The 20,193-nt window shown below is 32.1% G+C and overlaps 1 protein-coding gene across 2 annotated transcripts; it reads right to left on the bottom strand.

The window, feature by feature from the left end:
* Positions 1–7,537: 7,537 nt before the first annotated feature.
* Positions 7,538–20,153, bottom strand: LOC148603464 (uncharacterized). 2 transcript variants are annotated; one of them, XM_088551756.1, is made up of 8 exons: positions 20,110–20,153; positions 18,592–18,766; positions 16,514–16,798; positions 15,581–15,643; positions 14,402–14,446; positions 12,934–13,180; positions 8,711–8,767; positions 7,538–7,679 (listed from the first exon to the last, which is right to left on the bottom strand). In XM_088551756.1, coding segments are annotated over exons 3-8 (432 nt in total). In that variant the 5' UTR covers positions 16,515–16,798; positions 18,592–18,766; positions 20,110–20,153; the 3' UTR covers positions 7,538–7,660. The 2 variants fall into 2 exon arrangements, with proteins under 2 accessions (XP_088407882.1, XP_088407881.1); XM_088551755.1 differs by lacking the exons at positions 7,538–7,679; positions 8,711–8,767; positions 15,581–15,643; ... (1 more) ...; positions 18,592–18,766; positions 20,110–20,153 and adding exons at positions 10,229–12,031; positions 14,706–15,225.
* Positions 20,154–20,193: the final 40 nt, after the last annotated feature.

Consider the following 20,193-nt stretch of genomic DNA (forward strand, 5'->3'; position numbering starts at 1 on the left):
CAGTCACCTACACGACATGGATAACGTGATCGTGAATACATATGATATGACACTAACTTTAACATGATGGTTTATTTCAAACTGCTTCCTGCATTTAATATGTGACAAATATTGGCATTAGCTGGGTCAAATAATTGAAGATGTAATTATGCCGTATTTTGTCCTTTATCATACAAATTATGAAATTCATATCTCTAGTCAGATTTGAACATTGTTATACCCATTTTGAACCTTGTGTCTTCAACACAAACCTGCACTTATAACTACGTTCAAAGCGAGAGATGTGTCTAGAAATAACACCATGTTTACTCACCATTTCACTTTGCAATGCATGTAACGAATCAAGAACATGATGGCTAACTTATTTTGTTTCTAAATTTGCCAGTTTGTATCTTTAAACATTTCCCTCCCATTTTGTAATTTAGCGTTCGGTATTTTTAAAGCCATTTCGAGTAATTGTAGTTTATTATCCATACATGACAGTTTACACCCTGTATTTAAAAAATGACAATGTTTGGAGAGGGCTACCAAAGATAAATATACCACAAAGAAAAAGCAAACAAGACTGATAATGACAACATTTACCAGTAACATTTTTTTTGCATGTACAGTGGTTGCAACTAATTGTTTATAATATAAATGAAAAGTAAACCGAAACGTCAAAACAGACCTTACTGCTAAAACAATATTAATAATAATATTCATCTCAAAATAGTAGAACTATCTATCAAATAAAATTTGCATGTACACAGAAAGCCTTGAATAGTTAAATTAAACACATTTCAACATAATTTGTTTTAAATATTGTACCAATTTGACCACATCTTCAAATGCCACAAGAGATACTGATACAATGATAACAATAATTCCTAAAGCACCAAAGCACTTTGAGGACGTCCTAGAATCGTTAGCACAGTTCAATTTTCGAGTGTATGATGAAAGACTCTTCTTATTCACAGCAAGTAGAGAAGTAAGATTTGCAATCATCTCAGCAAGTTCTTCAATAGTTATACTGGATTGGTTGGAATAGCAACCACATCTGCAATCTATAAATATTTCATTAATATATTTACGTTTAGGAGGTGATGGATACTGACGGAGCTTTCATCCATGTTCTCAGAAATGACACTGAGAGTTGAACATTTTACGTGCTTTGGACCCCACATTTATAAAAGTATTGATTTGATTTACCAGTACTAATGTTGCAGTTATCAAGGAAAGTTTGAACACTTAAGATTTATTTAAAATTAAAATTGTAAGCATTTATGGATATTTAGTCTATTTATTTCATATACATACATACATAATTACATCGTTTCGTGAAGTAGTGGTTTTAAAATGAGCATACATACCGAGAGTATTCTAACTTACTTCAATCAAACAAATAGTTGTTTTGAACTGTCTGCTCTTAAATAAGCAATGATATTTTTTATTGTAAAATAAAAAACCAATTTCGATTTACCAAAGTTGAAGTAACTTCTTTAAAGCTTCACGGAATATAAGATTCAAAAGAATAACTCAATTTGATTGTTTATTTCTCATCTTGGCAAAATAGGTTATTTTCCATAAACTATCTTGGTACTGTGACGTCAGTCCTCAGTCCGCAAATACAAAATATCCAAACTAAATAAAAGTTTGAGGAAGGAACAAATCCTAATTTTGACTTTTAATAACTAAGAAATTTAATTACAAGGATACTTTTTAATGTTTGACCAACTTAGGGAGAGTTTACGCTTCACAAACCGTTATGCGGTTCATGAAACAAAAACTGCCCGCCATGGGTTATGCGAGCATAACCTGGTAAAAAAATAAAAACAATCTATAAATAATTTAGGACATGCCACTTGCAGTACGGTAAACCAACAAAAATTGTGAGCGATTTATTTTTGCTAAATACCGCGAATATAAGTCACAATGCATAAGCCCTTTTATGACATAGTGTATGTTTGAGAAGGTGTAAGGCGCTAAATAAAATAACCTTGAAATGGATTAACACCATAAAACGCGATAGAATGTATTCGCGAAATTGAATGGGTATACAGTATTCAATACCTGACAAATCTGTCGTCGTTGCCGTTGTTGTAGGTGTATCGATTTTGCCTGAAATAAAACATTTTTGAATATCTTATGCACTGACGTCTGTTAATATATCAGTGTGGAGTTTGACATTAAAAATAAACGAAAACAATGAACACGACACAGCAATATTGAAAAAAATAGAAGTAGTAGTTATAGTAAGTTTTGATTTGACCTACAGGTTATTGTCCATCATAAAAAAACTTTATGACTTTTACGAACAACTCGGCGGGTGTTTCAAGAAAAGCAGAGGATGCTTACCCTATCGTTACATCTGTTCCATGCTCCCCGTTTTTAGTGGAGTCCGATTTGCTCATTTGCTTTTGTTACGTTGTATGTATTATTTTACTTACTTTATGTTCTTTGTTGTGCATGCCTGTTTTCCAATTCTGGCCTTTGGTTCCGGATTATATTCTTTTGATTATCGATAGAACCTTGGTTTTCTTGATTACTCTTTAATACTGTCAAAGGACAGTCATCATGTCAGAGGAATAGTTTGCCGACAAGACATAGGTTTTGTAGGTCAATTTTGAATTATTAAGAACTTATCACAAATTATCATTCCAGTCTTAAAATCATTTTTACCTAAAAGGGAACGGAGCAATGTATGACACCCATTTATCATTTAGTAGTTTAACAATCTTAACTCTATCAAAACTGGAACCATGGTATATCAAAACTGGAAACATGGAACAAGTGCATGACAGGAACAACACATACATGTAAAATGTTTCATTACGAATAAAATATCATCAACAGATAGAATCATATTCAAATTGTTATTATCCAATTGTATCTGATAGAAATAAAACTTACAATTTTGCTCTGTTGCTAGATAGTCCGTTTTAGAGTCCACAGGTGTGTAATATTCATAAGATACTGTGAAAAAAAGAAAGAAAGAAAAGAAACAGTCTTCGCATACTCCCTTCATTTGAAATGATTTAGGTATGAGTTTTTGTAGGAATTAGGTAAAAATATCAAATAGACAGGATACTTGAGTTTACCAAGCATTATATGTCAAGTCCTTTATTTTTCATTCAAAGCAACTGTAAGTTAGGATTTCAACAGAAATAATTGGGGAAACTTTACTGGCTTACACAATATAGCGTCATGCGATTGCAGTATTATTTTTGCGAAATGCAGTTTTTAATATAAAACAGATATATATTTAGTGTCTATCTGGTAATTATGATGTTCTTACAGTGAAAGAGTAATCAAGGGAACCAAAGGTATAGCGGTAATCAAAAGAATGCAATCCAGGGACAAAGTCTTGACATGGAAAACCGACACACACAACAAAGAACATAAAGTTACTAAATCATACATACAAAGCAACAAAAGCAAATGAGCAACTCAGGCTCCACTAAAACTGGGAGCATGGACCAGGTGCACCGGTAGGGTAAGCATCCTCTGCTTTTCCAGAAACACCCGCCGAGTTGCTCATAAAAAGTCAAGTCCGGGGTAGACGAAAGAGGAAAAGACAAGTCATTTTTCATGGTGCAGGTGGATACACCGAAACGATCCACGAGTTCAAATACAAATAGCGCAATACAAAGAGTTTGCGTAGTTTCGGCAAGCTCTGTAATAAAATATGAGTTGTGATATGAACACTCCAATACGCAGGTGCTGAAGGGATTCTGCTACAGATGAAAGGAAAGCTGACAACTTTGAATGAAAAGTCATCACGTTTGTCATAAAGTTTGGTCAATAATTTTCTTTTACCATCGATTTCTAAGTGTAGGTCATGATATGAAGCTGACCTCACAGTGTCAGCAGTATCCTTTGTCTCAAGTTCTTTTGGGTAGATGCGATGTATAAAATCCCCAAAATTAGGATTGTTTAAAGAAAATACGTCATCTATATAGCGAAAATAAGATTAAAAGATCTAGATAAACGATATTCTTTTTTCCTCGGATCAGATCAGGTATAAAGTCAGCCTCATAAGAGTGAAGGAATAGGTCAGCAAGTACAGGAGCACAATTTGTTCCCATTGGAATGCCGACCGTTTGTTGAAAAACGCGTCCACCACACTGGACAAATATGTTGTCGATTAAAATTTCCAGCATTTTGTAAACATCTTCTTCTGTATATTTGGAAGATGACTTGGAATTATTTCTTACAAAGTATGAACAATTTCTTCTTTGAAGAGTGTGGTAACAGTATAGGTTTTATCACTGCTATTATTTTCTACGTCTACCTCTGATAATAAACATTGGATGTAAAACGTTTTGCAGACAAAAACAATGTTGTTTTGGGCTTTGTCTGCTGGTACGACAACATATTTGTCATGTATAGTAGACAATGTTTTTGTATCATCGGGGTCTTTGAAAACTGATGTAGCATTGGCACTCATTGACCTACTTAAAACTTTCATTCGTTTCAAAATTAAATACCTCACGGCCTTTAACCACTCTGACAGAGAATCAATCTCTTCTTGTTCTCATTTTATCCATAAGAACTTATAATTCCAATTTATGGAGCGCGGTTCACGGTACTTGGGACCTTTAGAAAGGATATTACGCAGAGATTCGTTTTCGATGATGGACGACAAATCTCCCGTAACGACATGACCGGAAGGACCATATTTGAATGGAGAGTTTTTGCAAGAACAGTAAGGTGGTTTAGCCTTGAAGTCCTCATCCTCGAGATCCTGCCATAGCCTTTTATAATTGAAAATTTTGGATGCAGTGGGTGAAGTATAGGAATATGAAATAATTGGTATGGATTTGTCTTTGAAATTAAGCCTTCAGAGTGAAGTTGTTTTATAAAACAATAATTTGTCAAATAAATGTAAATCTTTTTAATCAATGTTTTTGTGCAAATTCTAAATCTAAACGACTTACATCTACATCCAATTTTAAAACGTGCCACGTTGTTGATATTTGCATCATTAGTATCTTCCACTACAAATTCTGCCATTCGCCCTAAAGTCTTATTTCCATCTAAGTACATATGACACGTCGCAGTGACAAAATCGTAAGTGTACCCAAGACATTTGAAGACTTTCGTACATTCTACGTCACAATCATCAAGGTTTTTGTCGTTTATCGTGGACATGTATGTCGTCGTTGTATCCATGAGTACGGTAACATTTGGATAGTATGGTCGATCCATATACTCACTGCTGACTAAATATCAAGTAAAACTTTCATACACACTCAGTTTATTTAAGGCACCGAAGAAGGGCAATTGTTGACTGAAAATTTTGCTCATTATATATTTTATTATAGTGTAACATCTTTATCGGTATCGTTGTACAATCCTTTAGACATATATATACCTTTAGATATATATATACCTATTTTTCTTTAGCAATCTGCGCGGAAACCTATTATATAGATTAAACAAAGTTAAATTGATTGCGGAGAGTTGTTATCAAATGTTTGTGGTAAATCAGCAGGGGTCACCATTGATTCATGTTTGATATATTTAGTTTATTGTTTTCAGCAAATATACTAACGATTGACGATACATTAGCAGATAAAACCGTTTAAGCTCACTGAATGGTAAAACGTTATATACTATTTTTTAATGCATTTTTTACACATATTTATTGGGTGATTTTTCTCCAGTGATGTTTAATGGAATATTCATTTATATTTTTTTTTCTAATGATGCTGTTAAAATAATTAAAGCAAATGAAATTATGACATTGAACACCGAAAGTAGATGTAAAATACTTCAAACTAAAACAGCGAAGTAAGAAATTATTGGAAAACTTCAGTCATTAAACATTGCCCAGAATTTGACCCTTTACTATCTTCCCACCGGGTTATTATTCCTCGGTTTGACATGAATTATTGATGGGTATCCTTTTAGAATCCCATGTTGGTTGGAGTAATTTTCGTATTTCCAAATGAATTAATCAATTAGTACCTTCAATTTATTACAATATTCTTAATGACATATCTGAAATTGTCGTTAAAATAAAAATAGATAATACTACCCAGATGATGGTCCGTATGTCTGTTCCGAGTACATCAAAACTCACTTATAATATTATTGTAGAACTTAATGTACATATTATTTGGTATATTAACTAAAAGTCATTTATGGAATTGAGATCCCCAACCCCGAAAACAACAAAACAAAAACAAATAAAGCTTACATACAACTTGATAAAATAGCATCTACTTAAATAAAATACTCCATCATTTCTTAAACGCGACAAAACACAACATAAGATGGTGTGAAACTATATTTTCCACAAATGAATCATTGAACAGTAATAGTAAAATAAAGTATAGTTTTCTCCCTTTTTATTAATTTCTTTCCCCAATTTAAAAAAAAAATTGATTTAAAAAGCGTAAACCATTTTTCGTTCCTTCCAATCATAAAAGTAAGGGTGAAAGTTGTTATAAAAATACCTTAAATAATTATTATTGTTATCCTGTGGCTAATTCCCGATTTATTGGAGTATTGGAAAATGTCTTTTGAAATTATCAAAATAAAAGCATTTGACATTATTAGAAGATAATGACCTCTTCAGATTCCTCAATAAAATTAACACAATACTTGCTTATGCAGATGGCACTATCGATTAAAATACTGCCCTTTGGATGTGATCTTGCCCTCAATATTGATAATACACTCGCCTGTGACCCAGGGCATTATTAACATTTCAGGTACTAATCACTGTCACGAGGGCAGTTAATTTATCATGATAATACCTTCTATATAAGCAATTATTGTTTAAATAAAATAATAAGGTATTGGCATAACATACTTGTGTTGAATTGTAGGCAAATATAGGGATGTTTGTTATGACAATTGTCCAGAGAGAACCAATTTCCATTCGGATCTGTAATATTAGCAGCAACACAGCTAACGTCTCCATTACGATCCTCAGTCCGAAGCTTTCTTGTGAAAGCTATTTCTTCAGTACACCTTGACGCTTTATAAATTTTATCATCTTCTGCCTTAATTCTTCCAATCCAAATCAGATCATCTGATAATCTGAAATACGTTGAAAATGATACGTTGAAAATGGTGTTCTTTTGATTTTAATAAAACAAGATTTTAAGAATCATCATGCAGCAATTTTTATTGCATGTACAATATATCCACAGAACTCGTTTAACATCTAAGTGGCTTATACTTTTTCCTCTAAAAATGTAATGAAGAAGACATGTAGGCCACAACCATTTGACTCTTCGTGTGGATGATTTTGGAAACGTCTCAAATATGAATGTTTAACTGTTTGTAAATGAGTTTATTTGCATTGACTGGCACACTTTGTATCCCCGTTTAAGAATTTTAAGAAACTATTGTCCGTAAGTTTATAATCAATACTATTTATTTTAACAATTACTAGTAGTCCAACATATGTTATTCCCGAAAAGGGTCAGGTATTGTTGAAAAAACGTCAATCTCCCCTTTAATAATCAAATTGACTTCCCCTTTCAACGAACGATAGGATTTCAAGTCAACTTACAATTTCTCCACATGTACTGTATGAAACAAAAACGCGGCACAAGATTGCCCACATATGTCGAATAATGTACTGGTAATTTCTCTATTGCAAAGTTCAATGGATGAATACCATGTAACACTGTCATTCATAATGTATAAGGTCAAGTTGAAACTATTTCGTCCCACGCCGGCTGAAATATAAGATAAACCATGTTTTCATCACTCGCACAAATTAAATTGTAATCATGAATATAATCATATATATTGACATCTAATAAGTCACTTATTTTACGTGTGAATGTATATAAAAGAAAAATACATTAACTTTAAACATAAAAAATAAACAATAGTCTTATCCTTGAATTGAAATACTATTCTTGATATATGGTCAGTATATAAAGTTTACTGGTGCACCTGGTTCATGTTCCCAGTTTTTAGTGTAGTCTGAGGCGCTTCTTTTATTGCTTTTTAAGTATTATTTTTGCTCTTTGCTGTGTGTGTCTGTTATCTATATCTTGTCCTTGTCCTGTATTACATTCTTTTGATTTCCGCTAGAATCTTGGTCCCCTGCATAACTCTTTATCAAGCATTCCCTTTCTACTGCCAGAGGTTAACAGAAATACAAGAGCAACTGGCAGTATTTTATTTACAGTGAAACCTGTCTAACTCGAACCTCTTTTGTTCTGAAAGTTTTGTTAGGTTAAGGCAGGTGTTCGGTTAACCGTTAAATCTATTAAAATTGATAGAAACCGACTTCATCAAACTCTAAGCAGCGAGAGACGTTCGTTTCCTCTCTTACTAACAGCTGCCGACAGGCCTTTCGAAATTTTCCCGCGTTATTGTTATTCAGATCTTACATCGTTTGGCAATCGGATAACATCGCGTGAAATCATTCCCTTTCCCGACTTTGCAAAATTCTTGCATCTTCTGAGAGGGCTGGCTGCAGCGTCCATAGTGAATTTCGGACATTGGGACTTCATGATATATCTCGTTTACAAAGGCGTCCGGTTTCACAAGGGTTCCCCGGCAGGTTTCACAGTATATCATTGATTTTGCAAATTATATCTAATCCGTATGTGTATGTCAACTGACCACGGTTATAATTAAGTTTTTTTTTAAAATTAAATAATCACTAAGACAAAGAGTTCAATATTATATATGTTTTTCTTTAGTCTGCAATTTCGGTGACAAGTGATGCATTTAGAATTAACTCAAATCTTACCTGTAATGATAAAGGGACTTCCTAAAGAGGGTAAGGTAATACATGTCAGGAAAAATACTAAAATAAATAATATTGTGTCATATCACTGGATTTGATTTCATTGATGTAAGCAAAATAATTGAGAAATCGTCCGGTTATGTGTATATTTGAAACAGACTGTATTGTTCTTTTTTACCCTACTGGTGTACCTAGTTTATGCTCCAATTTTTTGTCCGAATTGCTCATTTGCTTTGTTTCTTAGTACGTGTTATTTTCGTTATTTCATGTTTTTTGTTGTGTGTGTCTGTTTTCCCTTTGGTTATATACATTTGATTTCTGCACGATTCCTCGTTCTCTTGGTTAATCTCTTACAATAATGCAATGAAAATTTACAATTCAGCATTCGACTTTGAATATGAGAATATGATTGAAAGTTTTTTCTCTCGATCATTCGTACAAAAGTGATATCCGAAAAGTACGTGCACCGTACCGTACACGAGTGAAATCCGTGAAATATATTTATCTTTAGTTCAATGAAATATTTATAAAATGACTGTATAAAGGCTTGTATGGCGGATAACTATTCTGGTGAAAAACAAAACTTTATTATTATAAAGTAGTTCATAAAATGTGAATAGGAATTCTTTCTTCATCGCTCTCAGGATGTATAAAATTAAATAAAGAGATGAAACTTACACAAAATTGAAGTCATCCCAGTAAAGTTGTTATATACTTTTGCCATCGTTCGATGAATTAAAAATAATTCAAGCACTTTTCCTAAGACCAATGAATTCTGAACTTATGATCCCTTGGAATTCTTGTAAAAGGAACGGTCTTGGTTTTGAATACGTTGTACGTACATTTTAAATTAGATATGGTGCCGGTTGCTTTATTCTATCTGTCATATAATGAGGTCGTTCGATGACAGTTGCATAACATATTACAGTTATTAATATCGAAATGTCTTTCCTAGACAGTGTTTCTAATCACAGTCAATTATTTTCATTGGCAGATATTTGTTCTCTTTTTTCCAATTTCTCATATGAAAATCTCAGATATAACAGGTTTTTCATATTAATATACCTGCATCTAAATGCTTAGTCCATTAGTGTCGCTGAACAGACAATCGGAAATCGTACTTATTATCTCCAAATGGCTTCAGCTTTAGTTAGTATTTATCAATATTTTGCAAAATAAATATCATATGATCATAAAACAATATTTCCTAAGAGGTTGTTACATTAAAACATGCATTTTGCTATCCACCGCCGGAAGAGGAGATAGATTCAACCTTACGAAGTCATTTGCTATAATGAATTTTTAGTGAAAATCGATCGATATCTTTGTGCAAATATTTTCAGATTGCCTGAAGATGATATTCTAAATAGAAATTGTAATACCATTTCCAGTTGCTGGGACACAATTTAGGCTGTCCGTTTATGAGATAATTCATTGTTAAAACATGTATTCGACATAGAAATTTATAAATGTATTTTTTAAACTAAAGACCATAAAACAAGCGTTCATATATATGTACGAATTCGACAATGAAAACCAGAAATGATGAAAAAGACGTGATCATATGCAATTTTTGTGTTGGTTTTGTTTTGTTTTTGTCTACACTTTATAGACGACAGATCATTCACTTAGAATTAACAATGTTTTATAACGCATGAATAACTATAAATAGAAATCAATTCCTTAAGAGACTAATAAAAACTATTTCACGGATATCAATGCAATCATCGATTATATATTTTATGGCCTAAATATATATTTTCTGAGTAACAAAAGTGATGTTTGACATTCAACATACACATTACTTGTTTAACTATTTTAAGGTTTATAATATTTTAAAAGTAAACCAAAATTCATATTCGGCCCTTACTTGCATCTCTACGCAAAAAAATAAGTATTTTTTTTTGGTATTAAACTAGATCCAATTTTGCCTTTTTACATGTAGTAATAGACACTGTAGCGACCGATCAGTGGTCATGTTGGTAGTTTGATTGTAAAACTTGTGAAACTAAATTAACTTCACCACGAATTCCATGCACCGGCCAAGAGTCAGGAGATGCTGGTTATTGTTCTGTGTTTTGGTTTTTAAAGGGAAAGGCCACCTTTGTATTAAGTTCGGCTCTTATGATAAATCATACCCACGTAAGCAAAAATAAATAACCTTTAATGCAAAATACGCTTTTATAAAATGCTCAAGGTTATACAAAGTTCGAAATCTTTGAAATATATGTGAATAGCCATCTTGCAGAGCTCTCCTTTCTGAAGGAAGATCATAAGCAGACTTTATTGATTTTAACCGAAAGGTTCCGATTGGCTCTTGACGTCACTAAGTCGGTTTGGTACTGATACATGTACTGCAAATAATATGTAAACAAAGAATATTTCGTAATTATTTCTGCAATCCTGTTTATCTAATCACCAAAACATGTTGTCTTGTCAACCTTACGATTGCAGAAATGATAAAAGAGAATGTTCTAAAAGTTTTTGATCGGCAACACGAACATTCTTTGGAAGTAGATTGTCCTATGACATACTAATCTTCTGGCAGCAAATCCCGGTTTTCGTCAATGTTGTCTGACATTTACGCACATGTTGTGCTTCAATCTCTTCTTCTATTTATTTTGGGGTTGAAATTATAGCGGGAAAGTCCCAAATATTAGATTACATCGGACCTCGTAATCAATTACCTATTTACCTTCACTTTACAAACCGACTTCGTGACGTCACAACTCAACCGGATCATGGTGGCGCCCACTGACGCGGGAAATTAAAATTGCCTAATTTTAAATCGCGATTAATTAAAAAAAAGGAAATAATTTTGTTTCAATTTAATTTTCAAGAACATTTAAAAGACTAGTTTCGATATGTATGACTTGCACATTAACACGGTCTTTTTCTTTAATTATTGTTATAGTTTATAGTCGTTTTTCATATTTACGGAATGCAGCAAATTTAGCAATTTTGCAAATGGACGTAACCCACCAACACACGACACCTAATTGGCGGTCTCATGAGGGGAAGGAAAACAATAAACATTTGTCTTTAAAACTTCAAACATTTTCACATCGGTAAGTAGCTCAGTGGTTTGAAATAAATTATTTGAAAGTATCCAAATACTAACCGTAGCTTCAATATGTCAAGTATTTAAATTTGAAGTCCTGCTGTACACTACTTAAATCGGACAGTAAACCAGTCTGTTGCGTTGGAGAGTTACTTCCCTTTGCTCAATATTTACAAAAATGAGATCAGGAATTTCTAGGTAATCCCCTGATATATTGGAATTGTACAGCTTTTGGAGAGACCGAATAGAGAGCTTACCTTTACCTGCAAGTCAATATATAATGTATAAGCGACAAGACAGTGGCACATTTTTTGTATGGTCATTTAATGCAGATTGTCTCCACTTTAAAGAACCATTATTAAAATTGCATATGTAGATTCCTTTTTTAAATAAACCTATTTACGCAACAACACCTATCTCGAAAAAAAATCATAACGCTTTGTTTTGTCAAGGTATTGAACATTCGACATCGATTTCATATCATAAAGAATATTAGATTACTTTAATTCGCTCTATTATAACTTTATCATTAGAACTGCTATCATTCTGGAGTACAACAACTCCTGAAAAATTCTTAATATGAAAGGTTTTGCCAAGGGAAAATTTCTGGTTAATCCTCTGATATATTTGATTTCCTTATTAAAATTAAAATTGAAAACAAGCTGGTAAAGGCTCGCATATTCCATCGGAACAAATCGTCGTTGAATCTTTATTTTGTATATCAAAGAAAGGAGATGCCAGATACAATCAAATTTTGATATATTCATATAGTATGTAGTATTATTTGTATATAATATTCCATACCTTATGTGTATATAGGTAATTTCATCGTTGTTATTACAACGTTTCTTATTTCCCTGCTGAATTTTTACTAGAAAACTGAATATTTGTATAGATATCAAAACCGTGGATGTATTTTCTGGGTAAATTTAAAACAATTGCAGGTACAAATTAAAATGTAAATGACAAAAATCCGATATAAATAAAAAGCATCATGCACAGTCATCAATAGATAATAATCCCCAGGTTCCATTATTATCATTACAAATGTGCTACTACTGCTTATCATGTGTTTTGCCATTTTGAAATAAACAATATTATACTATTAATGGATAACAAATATGAAATTCATATTTTTGTCCATATATGTAGTTTAGATACAAACCTCTTTAAATACTTTAGAACGCTCAAGACATCACCGACTGTAAAGAAGGACACAGTAATAATGACAATCACAATTCCCACTGGACCGAAGAACTTTGATGACGGTTTATTATTATCAGCACTGTTAAGTTGTCTTGTGTAGACGGACGTGTCTTTTTCTGTTAACTGGGAAGTAAGATTTGTAATTCTGTCTGAAAGTTCAGTGCTATTAATACTGGACTGGTTTGAATAACATACACACCTGCAATCTACAAAGCATTACTGATAACTAATTTTTCTTTTTTTTTCTTTTCTTTTCTTTTTGTTCTGTTTTTGTTTTTGTTTTTGTGTTTTGTTTTGGTTGCAAGTTAGCAAATTCATAGATATCAAATTAAGTAATTTCTTTTTTATTACTGCATACCTGATAATGACGTAACTTCAAGGGATGTATCAATGTTGCCTAAACAGATTTGTCATATTTAGTAGTTAGGTAATAGTTGTACCGGACCGAGTCAGTAGAATGTGCATATCTTAACGTTCTAACGATTAATTGGGTGCATATTAAATTACATTATGTGAATACGTTTCACAGAACATATTTGTTGAAGTTTGAGGTTAATTTAGTATGATTTATTACAGCTAACATAAAGTAACTCAAATATTACTCAATTATGCTAATTATATTTTAAAATAGGATGAAATATAGTGAACCCGATGGCAGATGGGTTTTAATTATAGTTTGCTCTACCCCATTCCGAGGATTCCATTCTAAAATTGGCTTATTATTTATCAAAATTTCTGTTTTTTTTAAATTTTAATCTAGCATTTCCTTTTTAAAGGGTGAAGTGAAGTATGATTCCGTTTCAGAAAAAAAGATTTTATTATGTAAATGCACTCACTTATCAACTACGCATAGTTGCAGATATCAGAAAGTTGAAAAATGCATAAAATTAACTAATATTTTGAGTAAATCATTTTTCTTTATTACGTAATTTCAATAATTTAAAAAAAAAATCAGTCTTCTTACTGCTTACTGCCTCTATATTTTAGCAACTTTGTCATGTCAGATTAAAATGAAATAATTCCCCGGGAGTTGAAACAACATTGAAGATGAAAGAACAGGCTGACAAATAAGTGGGATTGCGGTTGTTTGAATATGTTTAAAATCTGTAAAGATATTGTGTTATATTAAATTTCCCCAATACTGAAATATTTTATGAAATTATTAGCTCATTTCAATACTCGTAAAATTCAAAACTAAAATATATTTGTTGTATCCGATCCTTGTTCTCTTTGATTAAACGTTGTATTGGTTTCAAGGTTTGTCTAGATCTATCTGTTGTAATATTAATGTAAGGAACAAATATAAGAGAGAAAATACAACTATGTGATGTGTAATTCAGGAGCAGGAAATGATTTTGTATACAGTAGTCTATTTTTACACTTTCAAATTTTGGTAAAGCAATGAAAAACAAATATATTTTACATACCTGGTGAGGTAGTTATGATTGATGTGGTAGATGTTTCAATGTCACCTGAAATGAACTGACATTTTTCAGTTGACTGATAACATTGCCTATATAAGCTTCTAAGAGGAAACGTCTTCACCTTTGTCGATATCATCACTACACAAGTGTTACGGTCGTCATTACAATTTGTTTGACCGATATAAATTTTCTATCTCTCTGGTGAGACTAGGTTTACTGGATTGCCAGCCCCGAAACATAACATTTATCGGATCTTACTTATATTTGCAATGTTATTAGTGCCGATAGCGGAACAATACATGCTTACCCTTCCAAAGCACCAAATAGCTCACGAAGCTGATGGTCATATGACAATGTATTGACCGGTTGGTCGCCAGAAAAGAATATATGAACCGAAGCGTAGCTGAAGTCTTCTTCGTTTTCCAGCAAATCCAACGTAACAATAAATGTTGATTTAAGATAATGCTTTTTCTCATTGATATAGAATGAATTGGTCATTATCATTTTCATTCTACCTATTAATTCATTACAATAGAATTTGTCTAACATGGATTTCAAATAAGTGTAAAGACATGGTTTACTTTTTGTATCGCGATAGACTTCTTACAAGTAGGCTTCTGGAACAGGATTATGTTGCTACAAGATTGATGTCATCGCACAGAAGTTTTATGGTGGTGATCATGAACTCATGGATCGTTATGGTGTATCCATCTGCACCATGAAAACTGATTTGTTCAATGTGTCATAGTTTCCCTTTCTTCTTTCGTCTGCCCTAGACTTGACTTTTTATGAACAACTCGGTGGGTGTTTCTAGAAAAGCAGAGGACACTTACTCTACCGGTGCACCTGGTCCATGCTCCCAGTTTTTAGTGGTGACCGAGTTGTTCATTTACTTTTGTTACTTTGTATGTATAATTTTAGCTACTTTTACTTTGTATGTATTATTTTAGTTAATTTATATCCTTTGTTGTGTGTGTCTGTTTTCCATGTCAGGTCTTTGTCGATGGATTACATTCTTTTGATTTCGGCTAGAATCTTGGTTCCCTTGATAATTCTTTTAATGTGCAAAATATACTTGAATTGATATACAAGGAAAATATCGCTAGGTGGGTTTCCTTATTATTCAGGACTCGAGTAAGACAGGTTTCACCATATTTTTGTAAAGATTCCTTTGCTACTTACATTTTTTCTCCGGAGTCAAGTATTCAGAATAAGATACATTTGGTGTGAACCATTCATAAAACACTGCACAAAATAAAAATTGCCTCCTTTTAATCACCATATTCTTCGTATAACAATATATTAGGGAAATCGCTAACCAAAGATTAAAAAAAATAATATAATTAGACGTTGTGTTTTCTACTTCTCATATCGTTTACAATTTTTTACCTGAATAATCCAATAACCTATCTGATGTTCAAGTCTGAAGCTTAATCAGAGTATACAGTTTCTGCCGTATTGTAAACGTAATAATATTTCTATTTTTGCGTTGATGGGAATAGCCAGACAAACAGTAACCGCAAAACTGATTTTTAATGAAGCTTGGCATTCTTTTTTTTATAAACTGTCAAAATTGATACCCGCTAATATGCTAACCTGACTGAATCCTAAAAAAATTAATAACCGCGAAAAATGATCCGTTCGCAGAACTTTAAGTATGATCTCACAAGGTCTGAATTCAAAGACAAGAAATATCTTTTAATTTTCGTTTGCTATTTGCAAGACGATTTTCTTAGGATGTTTATTGATTATATAAACATGGTAACAAAGAACAATGAATGTATTTGTATATCAAAATCGTTAATAATAGTTTTGAGGAATGCATTGTCTCATTTCTGTGTGAATTCTTTTTCAGCAAAGACTAACACATAAAATTACAGAATATCCCAAAATAAGAAAAATGCATCATTTAATCAGAAATATTTACGAAATTTACAGTATATCCTTTTACTCTTTCATAAATATTGATCAAAACAATTTCAAAATTATTCTGAGTATAGTGATAATAGATGTTGAAATAGTCTGGCTTATTCTTATTTCGAGTTCGACCAAGACACGTTGCAGGTGATTGACGTCGATATGTATATATATATATTAAACAAATAGAGAACTTACTTTAAGATCCACTTTTAAATCGCGCTACTTTGTTGACGGATGCATTAGAAGAGTTATTCACTTGAAATTCCACAGATGCTCCAATACGCATTCTTTGGTCAAGATATGCCATACAAGTACTGGTTATGTTGTCATATAAATATCCTACATACTTGTACCATTTGTCACAATCTATTTCACAAATATCCAAGGAAATGTTGTGCGTTAAATGTTTAGCGATGTCGTTTGTATCATGTCACACACTTACATTTGGGTATAAGGGGCTTTACATATTCTCAATGTCGACTGAAAATTATTAAAACAACGTAAATAAAAAATGTTCTAGCCTCCCATTACATCACTGATCATAGTAAAGGGAGCTCTCGGATGCCACCCTTCCCTTATAACAAAATCAATACTATATTGCATGTTTAAACATTGACAATTACACATTAAACAATATAGGTCGACAAAAAGAAGCAATTCCGTAATTTATCATTGCGCAAATACACGTTACCCAGAGCCCTAAAATAAAAAAAAATAAACAGTGAATTTTAACTGTTTGTGACTTCATCTATTTCAAAAACTTTGATTAGAATAATCATCGAAGTTAAGAATATTTGCAAACTTAATTAAGTATGCTTTCAGTTTGTGGCTCTCGGGCCCGAATTTAATGTATTTCTTTTCAACTGAGCTGAGGAATACTTTTGTTTCGCTGTATCCACTACTGCCGGTCATGTAAGTATTCGTGTTATGATTTTCGCGATTGTTTTATACTAATTAACAAAACAAATATCGCTTTATGATAAGTTTCCCTTATCGTCCCCGTAAATTAAGAAATTAATCACGGAAACTCCATTTTATCATTGTTTTACCACGGGTTGACCATTTATGTCGCATTGATTTATATAAATTTATACACCATACAGTTGTACATGGCCATTCCGTGGTAAAACAATGATGAAATGGAGTTTCCGTGATTTATTTTGATCCTAATAGGACTAGTTTCTTCATAATTTTTGAATAGACACAGTCTATGACGTTGGTCATATGTTTATCACTTTGTTACCACGGCTGTGGTCTGAAAAGCTTTGAAGCATGTCATATTAGAATTGTAAATGGGGAGTGGAATTTAAAGTCAGAGAGTCCAGTGATATGATAGTAACACAAACAATTAGTTTAATAGGTGCAAGTTACTTTAAATTATTAGACATGTGTTTTGACTATGATTGCAAGTGAGCATGACTTATTCTAGCACAACTGGTACAAAATGTATCACCTAAACATAATCGTCATTTTCTTTTCTTCTGCCCAAATACACACTTTTTGTCATCATATTCGAAGATTGAACAAGAACAAATACTGATTTACAGCAAATATTTTAACATATTTTGTTCCTAAATTATTGATTAGCTATTAAAGAAGAGAATCGAATTGTTAGTAGTGACCAAGAAATAATATTTCTTGGTATGTTTTGTTGTTGTTTTTTTTTTTTTTTTTAATTAATGTCTTTATTTATGGTTTCTGTGGTCATAACTGTGTATTTGGATGTTTCAATAGGCAAGCGTAGATGATGTTTTTCTTGTACAATTGTCTGTCGACAGTATCTACAGAAATATAACTAATTTGTCAATTTAAGTCGCTTGATAAGCCTGTTTGTGAACCTTGGAGCTACTATACACGACGTATAAGAAAATTTGTAAATTAAATCGTCCTCTGCCTTTATCCGTGCTATCCATATTTGGTCATATGATGATCTACAAGATTAATAAGTGTATAGGATCGTTATATTAATATTTGTTTAACAATGTAACTAGAGGGTAGTTTACTATAGACTGTAAACCTTGAAATTTTCGCCTCAGTTCTATTGTCATTATTGTCGCAGTATGATCCGTAAAGCAACGAAATATGTGTATACTAATTAGTGCTCTTCCTTAATAGAAAAACTATGTGTATGACTAAGCTATGGTTAGTAAAAACATTTATTCTCATTATCCATTTCATTTATATCTTGTGTCATTTAAAATCGTGTATACTATGCAAATCAAGGAGGACACATTTACAATTTAGGAAATTAATAACATTAAAGAGATACGTACATATTATTCCTTGCATTATAAATTGTATTAGCCAGATAAATTACACATGTGTGTGCGCATATTCCAAAACTTGAATCAGACACTACGTGTTTACAAAGATCGAAGGCAGAATACCACGTGACATTATCGTTGACAACAAACAAGATAAAGTTACTGCTACATCTTCTTGGCCTGCCTAAAGTAAGAAAAAAAAAAAAAATAACACGGTAAACATGTCCTTTCCGAATCCATTTCAGACTTTAAGATTGATTCAATTTAGACAGGCGTTCAGAGTTCCAAGGTTCAAAATACATTTAAACTGATAAACAGGGTTTTGAAATAGTGAATTGTTTTACAAGGTTTTTGAGTTTTTCATGGATCGGTTTATATAGCTTTGCAAAAAAATATTTTGTATACGCAATTGATATATGTAAACTAAGTACCTATAAAATATAAAATATGGAGTTCATCTTCAGATTTTATTCGATTTTATAGTAGATTCAATGTTGTGTATTAATAAACATCTATATGAAAAAGCATTAAAACAGACGAGATAGGAATATATTATAGGTTTAACAACAATGGGCATGGGACGAATCCAGTAAACTTGAAAATTTTATAACAAGCAATTGTAGGCTACATTTGCTTATTTTTGCCAAACCTTTCCTCACAATAAAATCAATTCAATAAAAAGGGGCCAACGCCAACCCCATCCGGACCCTTTTCCCTTGCCACTACAAGCACTACCAATCAAACTTTCCTGTGGATAGCAATAACAATAACTTGTAAATTAGACTGAAACAAAAACAATACAATATATTGTATATTAGCTTTAACAAAATACACCGACATGAAATAGATCCATGATTGTTCTGTTGCATCTGTCATTGCTTTCCTTCATGTCTAACATTTCAACACAAATATGAATATCTGTGTGCTTTTAAAATTCTATATATATATATATTTCCCAACAAGTGAGTTTTTATCATTCTGTCAACTTGAATCCTATTTCTTTTATAATTATGTGATTGTATTTTCCATTATTAAAAGTGTGAAGTACTTTAATAAAACACATACGTCTCTGAAGTAAGAAATAACAAAAAGACTGAGAAAAAAAGCAACGGACAGCATACGCTCACATATACACCAATAAGACCTCAGGTAAAACTGATGACGGTATCACAAGATTTCGTTCCGTATAACGTTACCATTTCAATTCTATACAGTATATGAAATTAATAGAAAACAAAAACGAAAGCATATTGACTACAAAACAACAAAATACAAACAAAAGGCAAAAAGAAACAAACTAAAGAAACATAATATATATAAAATGAAAGAAGAATACAATAAAAAATGAATAAGTAGGATTAAATAGACGATAATATTTTAAAAAAAAATATATATGCAATGGTTGTTACGAATGATAATGGAGACCATTTATAACCTTGTTACGTGTATGTATTTAATATTCTAATCAATATAGCAAACCCCATTATTATATTTATTTAAATAAAAATAGCACTGTAACGGACTTACCAAAAAGAGAGGTTGTCATCACGTAAAAATTCGTCATCTTGGACATACACAAAGTCGATATATGGAAGATGAAAAATGAAAAAT

The sequence above is a fragment of the Perna viridis genome, chromosome 11, assembly GCF_037379345.1.
Source record: "Perna viridis isolate PV_CMFRI_1.1 ecotype Kerala chromosome 11, ASM3737934v1, whole genome shotgun sequence".
Taxonomy (NCBI): domain Eukaryota; kingdom Metazoa; phylum Mollusca; class Bivalvia; order Mytilida; family Mytilidae; genus Perna; species Perna viridis.

Coding starts and splice junctions, on each gene's coding strand:
- LOC148603464 (XM_088551755.1), bottom strand. CDS start 14,874: ATGAGAAAAAGCATTATCTTAAATCAACATTTATTGTTACGTTGGATT. Junction 14,447..14,705: donor CTATTTGGTGCTTTGGAAGG/GTAAGCATGTAT, acceptor AGTTCATTTCAG/GTGACATTGAAACATCTACC. Junction 13,181..14,401: donor AATCATAACTACCTCACCAG/GTATGTAAAATA, acceptor AATGCTTTGTAG/ATTGCAGGTGTGTATGTTAT.